Source organism: Streptopelia decaocto (genome assembly GCF_964273445.1).
Source record: "Streptopelia decaocto genome assembly, chromosome: 2".
Taxonomy (NCBI): Eukaryota; Metazoa; Chordata; class Aves; order Columbiformes; family Columbidae; genus Streptopelia; species Streptopelia decaocto.
In genome coordinates, this window is record NC_138655.1 from 158,760,347 (window position 1) to 158,779,666 (window position 19,320).

General features: G+C 44.6%; 1 protein-coding gene across 1 annotated transcript in view; it reads left to right on the plus strand.

The window, feature by feature from the left end:
• Positions 1 to 12,454: 12,454 nt before the first annotated feature.
• The window catches only part of PLCD1 (phospholipase C delta 1), a 57,663-nt gene continuing 50,797 nt past the window's right edge, over positions 12,455 to 19,320 (plus strand). Inside the window, exon 1 of the mRNA XM_082046145.1 lies at positions 12,455 to 12,770. Within this exon, the coding sequence (XP_081902271.1) occupies positions 12,737 to 12,770 (34 nt within the window). The 5' untranslated portion in view covers positions 12,455 to 12,736. The remainder of the gene's footprint in view (positions 12,771 to 19,320) is intronic.

Here is a 19,320-nt window from a genome sequence, read left to right on the forward strand (position 1 = left end):
CAGCCCACAAACTCATAGCTGGGATCCCCCCCGTATATATTTAATAGCGATGGGATAGCTCTGTGTTCTTGTTTCCGTGTATTGTTCCTACAGGCACGTCTGCAGGCAGTTGCACAAACCAGGTCTCCTACAATCTGTGTAAAGGCTTCGCTGGTTTAGGTGCCCTGCAGCGGAGCAGGAAGGAAATGAGTCATTTAACCTTTCTGCTTTGGCTGCACCAGGTTTGCAGAACTGATGAGGAGGCACCAAAAAACAATAAAATACTTCCTCGATGGGCAATATTTGTGGTTCTTTCTGCACCCCCTTGGTGTTTTCTTTTCAAAAAGAAAGGCCAGAGGAACGTGGCTGCGTTGGATTCTATCAGGAGTACAAATGCATGATTTTGGAAGTAGTAGTTCCACCTTTATATATAAACTTGAGTTCTACTTTGCACTTAAAGCAAAGGTTCATTATTCTCTTTGTAATAAAGATATAGAATGTGATCTCAGACTTATAACACTACCTCTTTGAAGGGTATTTGCTCTGTCTTTTTGAGATATTTCAGCATCTTCATTTGGTTCTCTTCACTTTTTTCAAAGGCTTCCTCTCTTCTGTTTAGTGAACTGTGGTAACTTTCATCTTCTGAAATGAAGCTAGATATGAAAAGAAGCTAAATTAGAGGTTACGAATACTCTTCTTGAATACACTTGGTAAGATTTTACAAGTTCATCCTTTGATTCATTCAGGAAATTTGTGAGTCTAAAAATTGGTATAGTAATAAATTGTCACCTTGTTTGATTTTGGTTTTTTGGTCCTAAATGATTTCAGTCTGTGTCTTTCCATCTCATGTCCGGCTTTTCAAAGAGCATGGCTAATTAGAAATTAATACAAAAATGGTGGCCATTCATTAAGGCTCTAGGAGGCACAGGAATTCCTTGCATACTTTCTGCATCAACATCTGCTCTGGAGATGTCAGCAATTCAAGAACATTTTTGTGCTCTGCATGAATTGTTCAGGTGGGGTGGAGGGAAATCTGATGTCACTGAGCTTTTGTGATTTGTAGTTTTAATTCTTTGGGATCAGAAGTAAAAACTCCTTACTTGTAACATGACCTGTGTTGCACACTCTGGAATTGGAAAAACCTCATGTGTGGTTTAAACTTGTGGAGCAATTTTATACATAATAGGATTTTCTAAAATGTAATTCAGACTTCCCGTATTTTCTGTGCATTTAAAATTCATGTGAATTGGCTACACTGAAAAAACCTGCAATTATGTAGTGATATGAACAATTGCATCTAATTATTGTGATTATCCAGGTTACAGAGAATTAAGCTGACAGATGAAGTATATTAAAAGGAACCATCATGATATTAATCATCGACCCTCCTCCACACTTAACTTGTGTATCCCAGTGAGATTGGCTGTGAAGAGGCAACGGTGCAAGAAGGAAGAGACATGTCAAACATTCCTGACAGCAGATGACTTGGCCTAGAGACTGTGGTCTTTTCAGGTTAGAAATGTGCTTGCTAACCTGGACATTATAGAATCAGAGAATGGTTTGGGTTGAAGGGACCTGCAAAGCTCATCCAGTGCCACCCCTGCCATGAGCAGGGACATCTTCACCAGCTCAGGTTGCTCAGAGCCCCGTCCAGCCTGGCCTGGGATGTCTCCAGGAATGGTTCATCCACCACCTCTCTGGCCAACCTGGGACAGGCTCTCACCACCCTCAGTGTACAAAATTTCTTCCTCATGTCTGGCCTGAATCTCCCCTCCTTCAGTTTAAAACCATCACCCCTTATCCTACTGTAACAGGCCCTGCTAAAAAGCTCGATGTCTCAGCTCTGTTGTAAACTGGGTTATATCAGAGGAAGCCGTTCATGGGCACTGGGACCAGTCTCCCATTGATCTTCTTTCCTAACAGTGATAATCACTCCAAGTAATGTTTTCATACCAGTGAGTTTGGTACATTACCAAGTTCCCCAATCAGGTTATTGGTTCTCATTCATGCCACGCTAACTTCATATTCATTCACACTGTTATAAATCATTTGTACTTGTATTGCGTGGCTGATCTGTGCTGTTTGCTGATGCACTCAATTGAGAAGTCGCTGAAATGTATACATGACTTTTTCTTTGTGCTTCCTGATCAAAGTTGATAGATGAACTTTTCATACCTTTAAAAGAAATCTCTGGGGTCTCCCTCCTGCAAAAAAACCCACCTTGATAATAAGCATTTAAGACTATGAAACAAACAAATAAACTTAACAGCAAACTCAATTATACTGTTAAGCAGCATTCTTTATTAATAGTGCTGGGTAATGAGGGCTGGGGAACACTGGGGATCATCCTCCATAAGTGCTCCAACAACTAGATGCTCTTGCGTTGCTCATATTCGCACAATTATTACATATTCATTGCAATTTTGGGGAATTTTAAACAGACATCTATAATCATAAGGTTAGTATGAAGTTCGTTATAATTGATTAGTTTCCTATTTACAATACATCTATCAATTACTAGTCAAACATAAGCTAAGCGCTCTGCTTCCAAACAATGTATCACTGAATATTCCGTCTCTCTCTTGTCATGCAGAAGGATCTAAAGCTTGAAAAATATCCCCTCATTTTACAACTGGTTAGAAAGCATTTATCATGTCAATTGGTTAATGATGGGTATGTCTTTTGTAATTTATTCACAGTATACATTAATTTAACAGCTTCTCTCAACTAGATGTACTCTTCTGTACAGCTCTCTAGTAAAGACATTTTCATTATCCCAGAATCAAAATATTTAAAGTGAGGGAATTTGACGTTAGAGGGCTCTTTTAAACCTAAATTTATTAAAGCATAGAAATGAACAAAAATGACCCCGAGACACTCATAAATCTATTTTGTAGTGACAGGAATTAAGTAAACAGATAGGAAATAAAACTTTCAACACAAATTAAAACTCGTCTGAAAACAGAATTAGTGAGATATCTGTATCATAACACTGGTGGACAGAAGTAAAATTATTTGTCCCTTTTATAGTTAAATTCCTAGAGTTATAATGAGGTTTTTGGAATAACTAGGGAAACCTAGATCCTTTATTCCCAAATCTTATGCATAATCTTTTTCCTTAATTTTCATGTAATTTTTCAGTGTGAAATCAATGTCAGACTTGTTGAGCTGGTAACTCTAATTCTTTAATTATCACAAATTCAGTAATAAATAACCCTTTTGATTGTTTTATTACTCTATTTGGTATTTAGAGCTGCTCTTGATTACTTATACAAAGTGGAGGGAAATAATTTCAAAATATGTAAGATATACAGACTCAGGTAGGTGCATTTCTGGCTTAGTAAGTAAAATTTATCTTCTGTTCAAGCAGAAATAGCTCGTTGATTTCAATGGGAATTTTATGGAATTATAGCAGCAGCAGGTTTCACAGAATCACAGAATGTCAGGGGTTGGAAGGGACCTCGAAAGCTCATCCAGTGCAATCCCCCCATGGAGCAGGAACACCCAGATGAGGTTACACAGGAAGGTGTCCAGGCGGGTTGGAATGTCTGCAGAGAAGGAGACTCCACAACCCCCCTGGGCAGCCTGGGCCAGGCTCTGGCACCCTCACCGAGAAGAAGTGTCTTCTCAAATTTAAGTGGAACCTCTTGTGTTCCAGTTTGAACCCATTACCCCTTGTCCTATTATTGGCTGTCACCAAGAAGAGCCTGGCTCCATCCTCCTGACACTCACCCTTTCCATATTGATCCCCATGAATGAGGCACCCCTCAGTCTCCTCTTCTTCAAGCTCCAGAGCCCCAGCTCCCTCAGCCTTTCCTCACACGGGAGATGCTCCACTCCCTTCAGCATCTTTGTTGCCCTGCTCTGGACTCTCTCCAGCAGTTCCCTGTCCTGCTGGAACTAAGGGGCCACAACTGGACACAATATTCCAGGTGTGGTCTCCTCAGGGCAGAGTAGAGGGGCAGGAGAACCTCTCTGACCTACTGACCACCCCACTTCTAATCCACCCCAGGATGCCACTGGCCATCCTGGCCACAAGGGCCCAGTGCTGGCTCATGGTCATCCTGCTGTCCCCAGGACCCCCAGGTCCCTTTCCCCTACGCTGCTCTACAACAGGTCATTCCCCAACTTATACTGGAACCTGGGGTTTGCCTTTAACCATCCCAACCTCTGTCACTTCTTTTTCCTGTGGTCGTGTACTGCTCTCATGTACTGTGGTCATGTACTGCTCTCCTGAACAGGAGTAACTGTTGCAATAAATGGCTTAAACGCAGATGTACACACCATTCAGTCTGAAGGTATTTTGGTATAGCTGTCCGTAGTGATTTAAAAAGACATCTGTCTGCCCTACCCATTCTCTGAGCTTCATACCACGTTGTGTTAATTGCATTCCAGCCCAGTTTATAAACTACAGTGAATTACTTTGTCCAGTGAGTTGTCCACAAACCAAATACTATCACTGTTCTTGCAGAGTCGTAAGTCCCACTGATGAGTTTTTTCCAATTTATCTCCTGAGGGAGCCTGATTTCCAGAGGCGCTGAGCTCTGCCAGTTCCTGCCCAGACATCAGGATGCTCTTACCCACACAGCAACGTATTTCTTGCAGGTGAAGGACCAGCATCAATCTGAATTGGGAAAATTCACCGATGGATAATTATTGAGTGGAGCAGACACAGTGGTAGGATCGGTCCTGTGAATCCCAGATCTTGGGTAGACAGGCAGAGAGTGCAACCTGGTATCGACCAGAGCTGCGCCCACTTAATGAGGGACATTGCTGATAACGAAAGAGTAATGATACCTTTACAAAAGGTGTGGCATCAGGGTGACTGGCTTTCCAAATTGATATATAAACTACTTAATAAGAGCCCTGAGCAGTTCACAACATGTAAAAGGCATTTACATTTTGCTGTCCGTCTGTTGTTGACTTATTTATGTGACCGTTCAATGTTGAGGGATCGGATAATCTGAGGATCATAGAATGGTTTGGGTTCAAAAGGATCTTAAAGATCATCTAGTTCTAACCCCCCTGCCATGGGCAGGGACACCTTCCACTAGATCAGGTTGCTCGGAACCCCATCCAGCCTGATCTTGATCACTCCCAGAGATGGAGCATCCACAGCTTCTCTGGGCAGCCTGTCCCAGGGCCTCACCACCCCCATGGAGAAGAATTTCTTCCTTATACCTCATCTAAATCTATGACAACCCATCTAAAACTGTAAACAGACTGGGAAAAGACATGAAAAAACGGTTCAATGAACAGCCGGATCATAACAAGTATCTGAAAAATTCCAGTCCCGCTTCTGCATTGACATGAACTCTATTTAATATGACGTTTTCTTTTGTGCTGGTTTCAGTAATTATCCTGCTGACAAAAAAAATAACGTGGCTAGTAAAGCTCCCTTCTGGCCATATAACCATTAAATGCTTCTCACACTCCTGCTGTGTCACAGTGGCAGAAATCCTGAGTGGTTTTTGCAAAGCAAACAAAGCACCTTGCTGTTATCTTTGGGAGAGGCGGTTGGGAACATTTCTGTGTGACGAGGGTGTGTGTGAGAGGCTGAAAAGCAGAGGGAGCCAGGAGGCATCTTCTCCATAGGAAATACTTGGTGATCGGGCGGTGTAGCATTCCTCTGTGATGAATCACAGAATCATAGAATCATAGAACCACAGAATCATAGAATAGTTTGGGTTGAAGGGATCTCCAAAGCTCATCCAGTGCCACCCCTGCCATGAGCAGGGACATCTTCACCAGCTCAGGTTGCTCAGAGCCCCATCCAGCCTGGCCTGGGATGTCTCCAGGGATGGTTCATCCACCACCTCTCTGGCCAACCTGGGTTTTACCACCCTCGTAAAAAATTTCTTCCTCATGTCTGGCCTGCATGAAAAGCTACTCCTTTTACTGTGTATAATTAAACCAACACTTGAGTCATGCTTTCCGAGCGGAGACAGGTAAACTGCTTTGCTTTGGGTTCGCTGTGATTGGTGGTTTGCCGATGAATTGAACCTTGTGAACATTTTTGGCTTTGAACACTGCAAGTGCTCTTTGCTGCCTGGGCTGGGCTGTGTGTGCACAAACAAAGGAGGAGAATGTGGAGAGATGCAGGTGTGCGAGGAAAGGCAGCTCTCCTTGACTTTGCACAACTTTCCTTGACTTTGCACAACTCTCCTTGACTTTGTACAACTCTCCTTGACTTTGCACAGCTCTCCTTGACTTTGCACAACTTTCCTTGACTTTGCACAACTCCCCTTGACTTTGCACAACTCTCCTTAACTTTGGACAACTCCAATTCAGCTGAAGATTTTGGCAAGCTGTGTAGACGTGTTGGAGGGTGGGTTACAGAGGGAGGCAGGGTCCTCACCCAGCCTTTCAAGGTCATTTGTATGGCTAGAGAGCAAGAGTTAATCAAGGTGTGTCCTGGCTTTAAGACTTGACCCTTGGTAAAACAACACAGTGCTGACCTTGAACTCTTTAGAAAAGTGGCAGCTTTGTTTTGGGAAGGCTGTGCCAATCGTACAGCCTGTCTCTGGGCCTAGACATGCCCTGACTCTGCTTCTTGATGACCTCAGAAAACCATGGTACGCACAAGAAGAAAAACAGCGTGCCCAAAGCAGGTTTCGGTGTTTTCTATTCATTTGGAATGTAATTGCCTTTGTCTGAGTGTGTGCGCACTGGTGATTGAGTCTCTTTGTCTGGAAGGTGAATTTGTGCAATGAAAGGCCTGTCTGAAACAGCTGCAGCAAAGAGCTGCGTGTGGCTCAGTTCTTGCTGTGTTTGCTGGGAGATCTTCGAGCCTGAATCTGGGCTGTGGCTGAGCCAAATTAAAGGGCCTGTGGAGCAAAATGGACTTTGTGAGGTTTTTGTTCCTCCTTTAATCAGGATCTACGGGTACCAGCGTTGTCAGTGGCATAAGCTTGAAGCTCAGGACTGAGAAAAGGCCTTTTGTGGTGGGCTGGGAGGATGATGTATATATCACAATATGTTGTCTCTTCCCCTCTCCACCTCTCAGGAGCTTCATCTCCCCACCCTGAGAACAACTTGGGAGCAGCAGCTCTGTAACTCCCGCTGCCACAGGCATGTTTGTGCAGCAAATCCATATGCACGTAGTCCAGAGAGAAGCCCCAAGGAGGATCTCACAGCATCTCTGACCTCTTCACCTTATCACTGTCTACAGCTACCTGAAAGGAGGTTGGAGCATGGAGGAGGTTGGTCTTTTCTCCAAAGTAGCAAGTGATAGGACAAGAGGAAATGGCCTCAAGTTGTGCCAGGGAAGGTTCAGATTGGATATGAGGAAAAATTTCTTCCCAGAAAGGGTTGTAAAGCATTGGAACAGGCTGCCCAGGGAAGTGGTGGAGTCACCATCCCTGGAGGGGTTTGAAAGACATGTAGATATGGTTCTTAGGGACATGGTTTAGTGCCAGTTAATGGTTGGACTCAATGATTCTGAGGGTCTCTTCCAACTGGAATGATTCTGTGATTCTGTTCAGAGATTTCTCCTCTAGAAATACATCCTCCCTGCACCCCTCTCTGGTGCGACTGAGAAATGGGGGTCCTGGTTCCTCCTCCAGCTCTAGGAGCCCTTTCCTGAGGCTGAGGGGAGATCTGGGAGCAGGATGGAGGATGCGCTTTTCCTCCCCGCTGGGAGCCAGAGCCTCAAGGGACAATTTCCCTTGGAGGGAAGAGAACAAAAAATATAACAGGTTGCTTTTTTCTTGAGCCTTTGCCATGTCCAGATTTCTTTCCACACTGGAGAAAACCTTGTGATTTAGACTGTGGGTCCTTTCCTATCCTCTCCCTTCTGCACTGGCATTTCTAAATATTCCTTTTAATGCATTACTCTGCATATGGGTCCCATCCTATAGCTCCTCCCCATGCAAACAAGGAAAAGAAACCCTCTGTATTGAAGCCATAAACCCTACAACTGCCTGCTCCTCTCCTTGATTTACATGCCCTTATCCTAACATCTTAATATTTATTGCTAGTCTACATTTTCACCCCAACCTTGCCTTGCTTTTGGGAACATAGTGAGGAGGAGCTTATGTCCAGGTACAGCCATGGGCAGCCAGGATCTGACTCCAAGAAGCACCAGAAAGGTGGAGGGACACATGCCTGACATGCCACAGAGAATTCCTCACATTCCTCTTCAACCCGGCAGGAAGATTTGGGGATTAAAATCCATGACAACAAAGGCAGGGAAATAAAGCAGCTTCCTAAATCTTGGGGAGCCATTAAATATAATAACCTGCAGGGAGTGGAAAGCTGGGAGACACCAAACTGGGCTAAGTGTTCAGTGGGTGGTGGTCACAGGAGTCCAGAGGGAATAAATCTGGCCCTCCTTGTAATCTCAAATATATTTGTGGAATTCAGGAAAGCAGGTTTTTCTGTGAGGTTTTGTCTTCATTGCTAAAAAGGTGTGTTCTTCCTGTGGAACAATCAGTGTGTGTTAACTCACCTGCTGTAAAATCCTGAAGAAGGCAGTTTTACCAAGCAATAAATAGACCTAAGTCAGCATGGGCAAGGATTATGGAATCAACTCACTCAGTTACCTTGCAATAAATCAAAAGATTTTACTGTCCTGTTGTCATCTCACTGTAAAAGTTAATTTTTAAAGCAGAGAAGACAAACCTACAGTCCCTAAAAAAGCTATTGAAATGCCACCTTGTGGATGCTGGGACTGATCAGCTTGGAATAAATTGTATTTATTTACCTTTGATCCTTAGGAACAGTATTGCTGCTGTGAGTAGAGGCAACATGCACAAAGGAGGGCTGTTTAATTTTAATTAGACTGAACTCTTCCCTTCAGATCCTGGTTTGATCTCGAAGATCGAGAGCCACAAAACTGGCTGTGAACAAGTTGGTGGATGGAGCTTAGGAGCTGCGTTTGGAACAGTCAGAAATTCGGATGTCTCTCAAAAAAATAAGCAAAGATACAGCAACAGTCGTCTGCAGCCTAACTTAGCTACATAGGAATTGCTCCCTTAGGGCTTCCAGATGAATGCTGACTTTTTGAAGTTCTGTCACCAGTTTTAAACTTGCCGCCCAGCTGTCATGCTGGTTTAACTAGGCCAAGGGCAACCCCCGCTTTGTACCTTGTGCCTTCTGCATCTGCCAAAAGCCAAACCAGGAGGGAATACAATAAATGCAGTGATTCAAAATGGGGATCTGAGATTTGGTTCATATTGAAACAAAGAAATGAACATAACAGCAAAGTCAATTATACTGTTAAGCAGCGTTCTTTATTTTGTCAGCACTGGGGAACACTGGGGATCATCCTCTACAAGTGCTCCAACAACTGGATGCTCTTATGTTGTTTATAGTCACAAAATTATTGCACATCCCTTATAATATTTAGAATTTTTTAACATACATCTATACTAAGAAATAATTGATAAAGTTAGTTTATAATTGATTAGTTTCTTACTTACAATATATCTATTAATTATTAGTAAAACATAAGCTAAGCACTCTGCTTCCAAACCACACATTACTCAATCTTCTCTCTCCCTCTTGTCATGGAGAAGGATCTAAAACTTGGAAAATATCCCCTCATTTTGTAGGTGGTTAGAAAGCATTCATCATGTCAATTGGCTAATCATGGGTACGTCTTTTATAACTTAATCACACTGTACATCAATTTAGCAGCTTCTCTTCAATATGAGATTCTTAAACTGCTATATTATTGTTAGAAAACTGTTAGTAGGATTTCTGGAGCTCACAGGAGCATAGTAGCTCCTCATGTCATAGAATCAGAATCATTTTGGTTGGAAGAGAACCTCAAGGTCATCGAGTCCAGCCATCAACCTAATTCAGTGTCACTTTGATTTCATTGTTTGTCTGGTCATATCTTTGTTTCAGCAACGCAGAGGGAAGGGAATTCAAGCACAAGCAAGTCTGCGAGTGCCAGGCTTGCTCTGAGTACACAACGTCAAACCCAGCAAGGATTTAGGAATAGTGGTGACTTAGCTTAGGGTGGCAGAAAGGTGGTGAAGTGCTCAGAGCAGCCAAACTGGTGACGCTGCTCATTGTGTACAGAAGGAGGAAGAGTAAATGTAATGGGGGGAAAGTGAAAAGCTGGGCAAGGATTTGTGAATCCTCCTGACAGGCACCATTTCTGCTACCGCTTGCTGTCATCGTGGAGAATGCAGCACGGCGAGAAGGAAGCACAAGAAGATACAGTGGGCTGTCATAAGGCGCTAATGCAGGGGATTACCTTCAAATCTCATAATCTTGAGGGATGATGGCAAAAACCTCAGTCTGGCTCTTGATGATGCTCTGTCCAGCCAGCAGTGCCATCACGGGGTGTTCACAGCGGTGCAGGGCGGTGATGGCCGCGTCTCGGTGCCGTCGTGCCCTGCGCCCCTGTGAAGGGATTATATCCAGAAGATGGTCCTCATTGGTTTGGGACCAATGTAGATCACTCACAAGCCCTTCCTTTGCCACAGAAGGTACAGGGATACTGGCTGGTACGTCTCTCAGTGAGGGGCTTGTGTTCAGCAGTATGGGGGCACAATAATGTGTGATGTGTATTTCTATGGAAACTGTGAGGGTAGAAGAATGAGTTTTTCTAAAAAGTTTAATGGCAGCCAAGATAAAGGCTATAGACAGACATACAATGCTGTGTGGGCTATCCCCAGCATCCTCAATAGTTAAGTTGCAGATGTAGGCAGGTGGAACGGAGGATATATCCAGTATTTTAGCCTGAAGGAAAGGAGGCTGAGGGGAGATCTTACTGCTCTCTACAGTTACCTGAAAGGAGGTTGTAGCATGGAGGGGATTGGTCTCTTCTCCAAAGTAACAAGCGATAGGATGAGGAAATGGCCTCAAGTTGCACCAGGAGAGGTTTAGATTGGATATGAGGAAAAAATTTCTCCCTGGAAAGGGTTGTTGGGCATTGGAACAGGCTGCCCAGGGAAGTGGTGGAGTCATCACCCCTGGAGGGGTTTAAAAGATGTGTAGATGAGGTTTTTAGGGACATGGTTTAGTGACAGTGTTGGGTTAATGGTCGGACTTGATGATCTTGGTGGTCTCGGCCAAAATGATTCTATGATTCTACACAGAGAAGGAATTACTATAATGCTATTTCCCACCACCACTTTCAAACTGCCCTTCTCTACTTCTCCCTTATAGAAACCATGATGTTCTCACCACCTCAGCCTTACCGGAGTTTCCAGTCTGGCTGACTCACCCACCAGCCTCTTGGACACTCCCCCTAGTGCTCTTCCCCATCAGCTGAAACGGTGGCAGGTTTTGATGGTGTTCTCCGGAAATCCCCATGCCCTGAGGATTTTAAAGTTGACGTCTCTTTCTCTGTGGGTTTGCAGGAGGGATTCTCCTTCCTGGGTCTTTCAGAAGGTGTTTTGTGGGAGATGACCCCCCCCATGCCATGCTAATGGAAGGATGGGCTTTAGAGGAGTCATGGGGTGAAATCTCTGCTCTTTATTTTCTCCACTTGTTTGTTAGTTTTGTACTAGGATAGAGGAGTTTTGCTACATCAGGGCAATTTTCCTTGGGTGGTGGCAGCAGCCCTATATTTATGGACTGTAAAAGTATTTGAGATCAACGTCCCTGCTCTCAAAGGAGCAGCCCAGTTCCTGGCAGGGAGGGACAAACAGTCCCAGTCCCAAAGTATTTTTCATCATGTGCCTCCCAGATCTGTCAGCAGCACACAGGGACTTTTTCCCTTCTGTCGGTGGAGCTGCCGGGTTTGCAGCCGCTGAGGAGCGAGGGCTTTGAATCTGCCAACAACTCCAGCCGTTGTTTGCATCAAGAAAACCTAAATAACCTGAAACGGAAATAAACAACAGCAAAACAACAACTGAATCCCTCCCCTAAACATTCAAGATTTCCCACACTGCATTCCCTTTCTTTCACCCTCCCTGTTTGCCAGCGTCACCTTTTACCCTTAAAAAATTCCTAATTTAAGAGAAGGGGACAGAGAGGAACAAATCAGTTCCACTCAATAAAAGCCTCAGGATGGCGCCTTTTTTGTCTGCTTTCACTGTCTCAAAGGCAAAGCTTGTAACTTCTGTTCTAAAGTTTTAAATTCATGCCTCTGCGAATGTTTGTGGTTACAGTTTCTATTTCTATATTGGTGGTTTCTGACCTGTTGTGGTGGTTTATTTATTTATTTTTTGGGGGGTGTGTGTGTATGTGTGTGTAGGGGTGTATTGGCTTTTTTGGTTTGTTTTTATTTTTGGTTTTTTTTCTTTTTTTTCCTTCTGAAAATAAATATACCCCTACCAGTGTCTAAAAGCCCTTTAGACCTTAACTCTGATCATCTGTTTAAGCCCCTTTCTTTGATTCGGGGACCACGGAGGACACATTTACAGCTCTCCCCGTCAATCTGGAAGCCTCTGCCGGAAAGGAGCAGCATGAAAATATGCCAGAAACAGGAAAAGAGGTATCGCTGCGAAGCTGCAGCAGCAGCAGGGGGCTGGGCCAGCGGTGGAGCCGCCGGGTTTGCGGGGAGGAGCCCGCACCAGTCCGGCGCTGGGACTCCGGGCGCTCGGTCCCAGTCGGGGCGCTGGCGCAAGAGGTGCCGTGAGGGATGCGGGAGGGAAATAAATGAGGAGTCATAGCGCAAGAGGTGATTTCCAGCCCGAGGGAAGGAGCAGGAGGCTCCGGAGGGAGCTGACGGGGGGGAATCGGTGGAGCAGAGAGCAGGGGGAGCCGCCCGGGTCCGTTTTCCAGCCCGGTAACGTCTGGGCGCAGCTGTTGGCGGAGCCGTTGCTGCCGCTGCACGGCGGCTTCTTCTGCGAAAATGGAATCGAACGGCAGTTTCCTCGCTTACAACAGTAAGTCTATAGAAATGGCCTTGCCTTTCAGCTCTCTTATCTTGTCCAGAGCTTTGTTTTTCCTCCTGTCTTCTCCCCGCTCTTTCCCCTCCCCATTCTCTCATTTGGAAGCAAAGCAGCGTTTAATCTGTATTACAAATGATAGATTTTTTTGCTCTGTTAATAGGCTTGGGTCTATTGGTAGGAACTGTGTCTTGTCTGGCTAAGTGTCTGCAAGCCCAGAAAAGTTGGTCCAAATCTCCTCCCATTTGTGGTGAAGCTGAGAGAGGGACAGATGCTCAGCTGGGTAAATTCTCTAGTCTGTGGTGAAGACAAGCAGGATGAACCCCCAGCTCAGGGTCTGCCCACAGGATAAGTGTTTAGTACAAAATAAGTAGCGTCTCTAAAAAAGAATAAATCCTCTCTGCTCTCCTATCAAGCGAGATTTAAGGTTTATTGGTATCAAGACTAGGAGGCTTGTCTGATAGAGTAATGAAGCATCCCTTAATCCCTGCTCTGCCTTTAACATATTGATTTGTTACCTCTATTGTATTTTACTTACTGTGATGAGCAGAAAGAACTTAAGATTGTTATAGCTACAGATTGAAATGGGGTTTTGTGACCCTACAGCAATGGGAAAAGTGCTTATTTTTGTTTCATGAGATATGTGCTTTCTTACTATAGATGAACTATAAACAAACAAACTTAATAGAGCAATAAGTGATTGGCACTAAACATAATCAGTTTAGCGTTACCAGGAGAAATGTGAGAAGATTCCCCCAGGCTCAAGAAATCTTCCCTCTGATTTTCAGAGATGCTAGAAATCTAACAGGAAGGTGAAACAGAGGTTAATGTTATACTTTGTGTAGGTATCTCATTCATTATACAACCACTGGGGAAAGCAAGCTAAGAAATACATCTGGAACTATTAAAATATTTCCTATTCTGGCCTGTGGGTCATTTTTCAGTGAATATTATTTAGTCTTCTGGGGTTAGGAACCAAGACGAATTTAGTGGCTGTTTGTTAATCCATTTTCTTGTCTCAAGCCGAAAAATACACAAGTGTTGAAGGAACCAAAGCGTTTACTGAAATTCCTTAACACATAACACACAGAGATGCCAACGTCACTCTGAATGCCACTCGACTTAGGCAAGTTGCTCACATGTTGCTTTGTTAGCAGGCTCAGGCTTGTGCTATGTAGTTTGTCAGAATTTTCTCAGATACTATGGTTTATATATTTTGCTTATGACCGTATGTTGAAATTCAGTTTTTCTTTCTTTCTTTCTTTCTTTCTTTCTTTCTTTCTTTCTTTCTTTCTTTCTTTCTTTCTTTCTTTCTTTCTTTCTTTCTTTCTTTCTTTCTTTCTTTCTTTCTTTCTTTCTTTCTTTCTTTCTTTCTTTCTTTCTTTCTTTCTTTCTTTCTTTCTTTCTTTCTTTCTTTCTTTCTTTCTTTCTTTCTTTCTTTCTTTCTTTCTTTCTTTCTTTCTTTCTTTCTTTCTTTCTTTCTTTCTTTCTTTCTTTCTTTCTTTCTTTCTTTCTTTCTTTCTTTCTTTCTTTCTTTCTTTCTTTCTTTCTTTCTTTCTTTCTTTCTTTCTTTCTTTCTTTCTTTCTTTCTTTCTTTCTTTCTTTCTTTCTTTCTTTCTTTCTTTCTTTCTTTCTTTCTTTCTTTCTTTCTTTTTCTTCCAACGTAAATACAACACCAGCTGTATTTACTATGTCAGAATTAACCACAGGCACATCTGGGGAAATATCTGACAGTCAGTAGGAGACACTTCTATATTCTGGTGGCAGAAGCGGGTATGACTATAGCTGAGACTTTCTGTAAACTCTATAGGGTTTTGTTGACTCTTCATTTGGATGGAGATCTGAGCCCAGGGAAGAAACCCGAGCGTGCTCCCCTGTTTGCAGAGCTGCTGCTGCTCTGCGCCTTTTATTTTGAACGTGTTCAATTCAGCTGCTTCTTGCTTATTTTATAAAGCAGCATCTAAATTTAGTCCAGAATGAATCTGCTCGCCTCTGCGGGCTATTAATATTCTTTCCCTCGCCTCTTTGAGTTGATTTGTTTCTGAACTGGGAGCTCCTGTGCTCGCACAGATTATAGAATAGCTAATTTGTACTATGCCTTATTCTCATACACTGACTTTTTCATCCAAGACACTGTATACATTGTACAAGAAACACCACAACGCTGTTATGGAAATGTCCTCTGCCACAGCCCATGGTGAGAATCAGCCGGGAAGGGTCAATAAAATCCTCCAAAACAGGCCATTTCCTTGTTTCTTCTGCCAGCTACTCCCGAGAATTAACTTCTCCTAGGTTTACATTTCCAAATGAATCATCTCCACCTTCCCTTCTTCACCGGGAGCACTGAGGAGGCTCCTTCTGGGCTCCAACCTCTGTGGGTGGATTTAATCCTGCTTGGGATCAACTGGGATCCGCTCTAAAGCAACCGGTGGCTTCAGTCTCCTTTCCTACAAACAAAACACTCCCACACGCCCCACTTGATGCAGGTTGTACCTGATGCCTCACGTGGGAGTTTTTTGAGCCACAGCGTAGGAGAATTTGCAATACTGGCACTTCTCAGCGCATTGAATACGTTCAATGCTTTATGAAGCCCGCTGTTGGTTTTGAGGTTGTTGCTGGTGCGCAAAGCCCCAACATCCCGCTCAAAAGTAAATGAGTCAGGGCAAGAAGATGCTCAGGGCAAAACAGATTTTAATGAGGAAATGGAACAGGAGGAAGAAGGAAATGTAGTCGCTTGGAAAACTGCTGCAGGTAGCAGAGATGGAAGGATACGGCCAATTACAGGGAGAAGCAAGAGGGAGAGGTGTGTGGGGAAGAGATGGTTTGTGCAAGACCTGGCAACTCTGCTGGCTGGGTAAGCAGCTCTGGGAGCCAAAGGTGTTGCTGATTTGAGAGCAAAATATAGTTTCTCATACAAGAAAATCAAAAGATACAATAAACGGGTATCTATGAAGGAAAGCTGCAGACAACTATTTGGTGACTTCATCACCCAGTATTGTATTCAGTTGGCCAAATGTAGGTGTTTGGAAGGAATTTTAGGCTTATAGGGATCTAGACAGGTGAACTGTGCTCTGTCTTCTCCTGGCCCCTTGTTCAGTGCACTATAAATATCTAAATATTGCAAAACTAACCCCTGGCCCATGCATCTCCTGGGTCCTTACCATGGGTGGAGAGTCTCAGTCTTTACTCGGCCAAGGCCACCAGAATGGACTTTGGCCAAACATGAAGGTTTCTCTTTTTCTTTATGCAGGTAGAGAAGATTTTGCCACAGTTTCTTCTAAATTGAGATGCACCCACACCTTAAATGACCCAGTTTAGACAATGTGGGTGGGGAAATACTCACACCTCAGGCTGCCCCTCAGGCTGCCCCTCACATGGGCACCTTTTAAAGGGCTGTGTTGAGATATGAAACAATGACTCATTGGCTGGTTTTGGCTAAAGTGTGCTGACACTTTACAGATATATCACAGAGTGCTGACATCCCAGATATATCACTTAGGGGAGAAAAAAAAAGAAGAAAGGATTTTTTCCCTAGTTTTGCATAATTCAATTGTGCAATTTAACTATTGCACAAATTTTGCCCTGCTTTGGAATGCTGAGAGCGACCTGCATTTCTTCTGCACAAGAAATTTCAGCTTCTGAAGAAGATGTTGAGATAAGCTAAGTGGCCTTTAAAATGAAATAGCTGGGACCCACCTGCAGCTGACTTTGGTTTTATGAAGAGAACATCTTCATCAGCATGTTCCTAAGAACACGACTTAGGAATTAGGTAGCTAAGCTGCGTGAGTGCTCCTGACTGCTGGTGCTGGTTCCATCCATCATGTTGATATCCTTCTTTTCAACTACTTTCTCCCTGCTTTTTTCGCATCAATTACTGGAAAAGCTGTGATTTACTGCAGGTCCATGTTTGTTTTAGTGCCTCTCACTCTGCAGCCACATGTCTATATGTGCTAGTGGAAGGACTGAACCAAACCTTCAGTCTGGTTTTGAGTTCCCGAGTGCAGCGAACGTTGGGTATTTTACCTGGATTTCATCAAGAGCTCAGGGCAGTAGCTTTTGCTGGGTCACAGCTGGTGTCATGCTTGGATCTCAGCTCCCTCTGAGTGACCCAGACTGGCAGAAAGATTTATGAAGATTTTCACAAATAAAGGTCACAATTTGGACTGGTTGTGAAATGTCTGAGCGGGCAGCCTGGCTTTGCCTATTTGACAGGAAGATGTGCCAGGAGAAGTTTAAGTTGGACATGAGGAAAAGGTTCTTCACCCAGAGGGTGCTGGACACTGGAACAGGCTCCCCAGGGAGGTGTCACGGCCCCAAGCCTGACAGCGTTCAAGAAGAGACTGGACAACACCCTCAGACCCACGGTGTGACCTGTGGGGTTGTCCTGTGCAGGGACAGCAGTTGGACTCCATGATATGTGTGGGTCCCTTCCAACTCAGGACATTCTATGAATCTATGAAACCAGCTCCAGGGCTCTGTGCCATTTAGCTGCCAGTGCACTCCCCAGCATAAAAGCACAGAGTACCTTAAGTTGGAAGGACCCATAAGGATCACTGGGTCCAGTTCCCTGCTACTTGCAGGACTACCTAAAGCTAAACCCTGTGATTAAGAGCAGTATCAGACGTTCCTTGAACTCTATCAGTCTTGGCGCTGTGACCACTTCCCCGAGGACCCTGTTGCAGTGACCAACCACCCTCTCAGTGAAGAATCTTTTCCTAACGTCCATGGTTTTGATGCACAGCAAGCTGGCACATGGCGTGATGTCTGCAGTCCTTCCTAGTGGGCAATCTGGGTACGGCCAGCCTGTTTTGGGGAAAGATGGCTGGGCTGTGTGAATGCATCAGAACAGAGCTGGAGAAGGAACCGTCCTCCTCCCAGAGATGTTGTAGACAAGGCAAGACAGCCAAAGGGTACAGGGAGAAAGTGGAGCTGTGAAATATTGGGCAGGGTGACAGCGCTGATCAGAAACCTGCTCATCACACGGCTTCTTGCCAGCATGTCAGCGGAGGGAGGTTTTAAGCAGTGATTTGAAGAACAGCCACAATGTGAAACCTGGGGAGAACTCCTCCTATGTTAAACTTTAAGGTCACCCTTCTCCAGCTCAGCAGGACCTCTCAAGCACCCTGTAATGGAAGTAGAGTGGGCAGGACAAGCCAGTGTAAGGAAGAGGAGATTTGCTGATGCTGCCACAGGTTTTGTGGAGAAGCCCGTTCTCAGTGTCACCACAAGGTGGAACTTGGTACATACCACATGCACCAAAGATGCACCCGCTGTCAACAAGCAGCATCTTGGGCCAGAAAGGTACTGATGGGGGTGTTCGTCCTGGGGAAGCGAAAGCTCCAGGGAGACCTTATTGTGGCCTTCCCGTACTTAAAAGTGGCCTGTAAGAGAGATGGGGACAATATTGCAATAGAACAAGGGGTGATGGTTTTAAACTAAAGGAGGGGAGATTCAAGATAGACATGAGGAAGAAATTTTTGACACTGAGGGTGGTGAGAGCCTGGCCCAGGTTGGCCAGAGAGGTGTTGGATGCCCCATCCCTGGAGACATCCCAGGCCAGGCTGGACGGGGCTCTGAGCAACCTGAGCTGGTGAAGATGTCCCTGCTCATGGCAGGGGTGGCACTGGATGAGGTTTGCAGGTCCCTTCCAACACAAACTATTCTACGATTCTATGATACTTATGGTCTCAGCACCCAGTCCCTGGTCCCTCCTCCACCGGAGGGTGCAAGAAGGCAAATGCTGGTGTAGAGGAGCCACTGGCATTTTCTGTTGGTGGTGAGTAACTGGGTGTTCTCAAGCAGCAAGGCCTGGTCTTCAGGTGGTGTGTGGTGTGACGAGGGAGAATAAAGCTGAGAGCAGCTTTATTTACAGTGCACTGCACAAGGGGCCAGCAGCAGGTGTCCTGCAGGTAGCAAAGAGTGGGGTATGTGTGAGTGGGATATGGAGGGGCATGAATGAAGATTGGACTCCAGAGGGAAGAACCAGGCAGGTGGGACCCTGCAGACCTGGAAGGAGCCTTGCTGGCCTTGTCCTCCTGGCAGCAGCTGGAAGACAACTTGCTATTGCTGGGACCACAGTGATCCCAGGCAAAGGGCTGTTAAAGAACTGATGTAAAAGCCAGGTTAGATATAACCACAGGGTGATGACAGATGGCAAAAGGGGGCTCTGCAGAGGCACGTCACAGGTGACAACAGTGATTTGCAAAAGCTCTGGAGAAACCAACTAAATCCTTGTCACTTGACAGGTTTTCCGCTTTTCCGAGCAGCTGCCACTGCCCAACACTGCAGCTGGTTGTGCTCATTTCCAAGCAGACGCTGCACTGACAACATTCCGCATACGAGGTGTGCAAAAGTATTCCTCAAAACGTTATTTACCATCAGGAACTTCAGTTTCTCAGTGCTCTATCACCTTAACAAGTTGTCACATTACTACAGAACGGCTGAACTAAAGCTTTTCCAAACTCATTGATTCTGCATTCGCCTGGATTTGGTGTTGTGCTTGCTGAGGATGAGGAATATGTAGGGACAGACATTATTGTTCATTAAT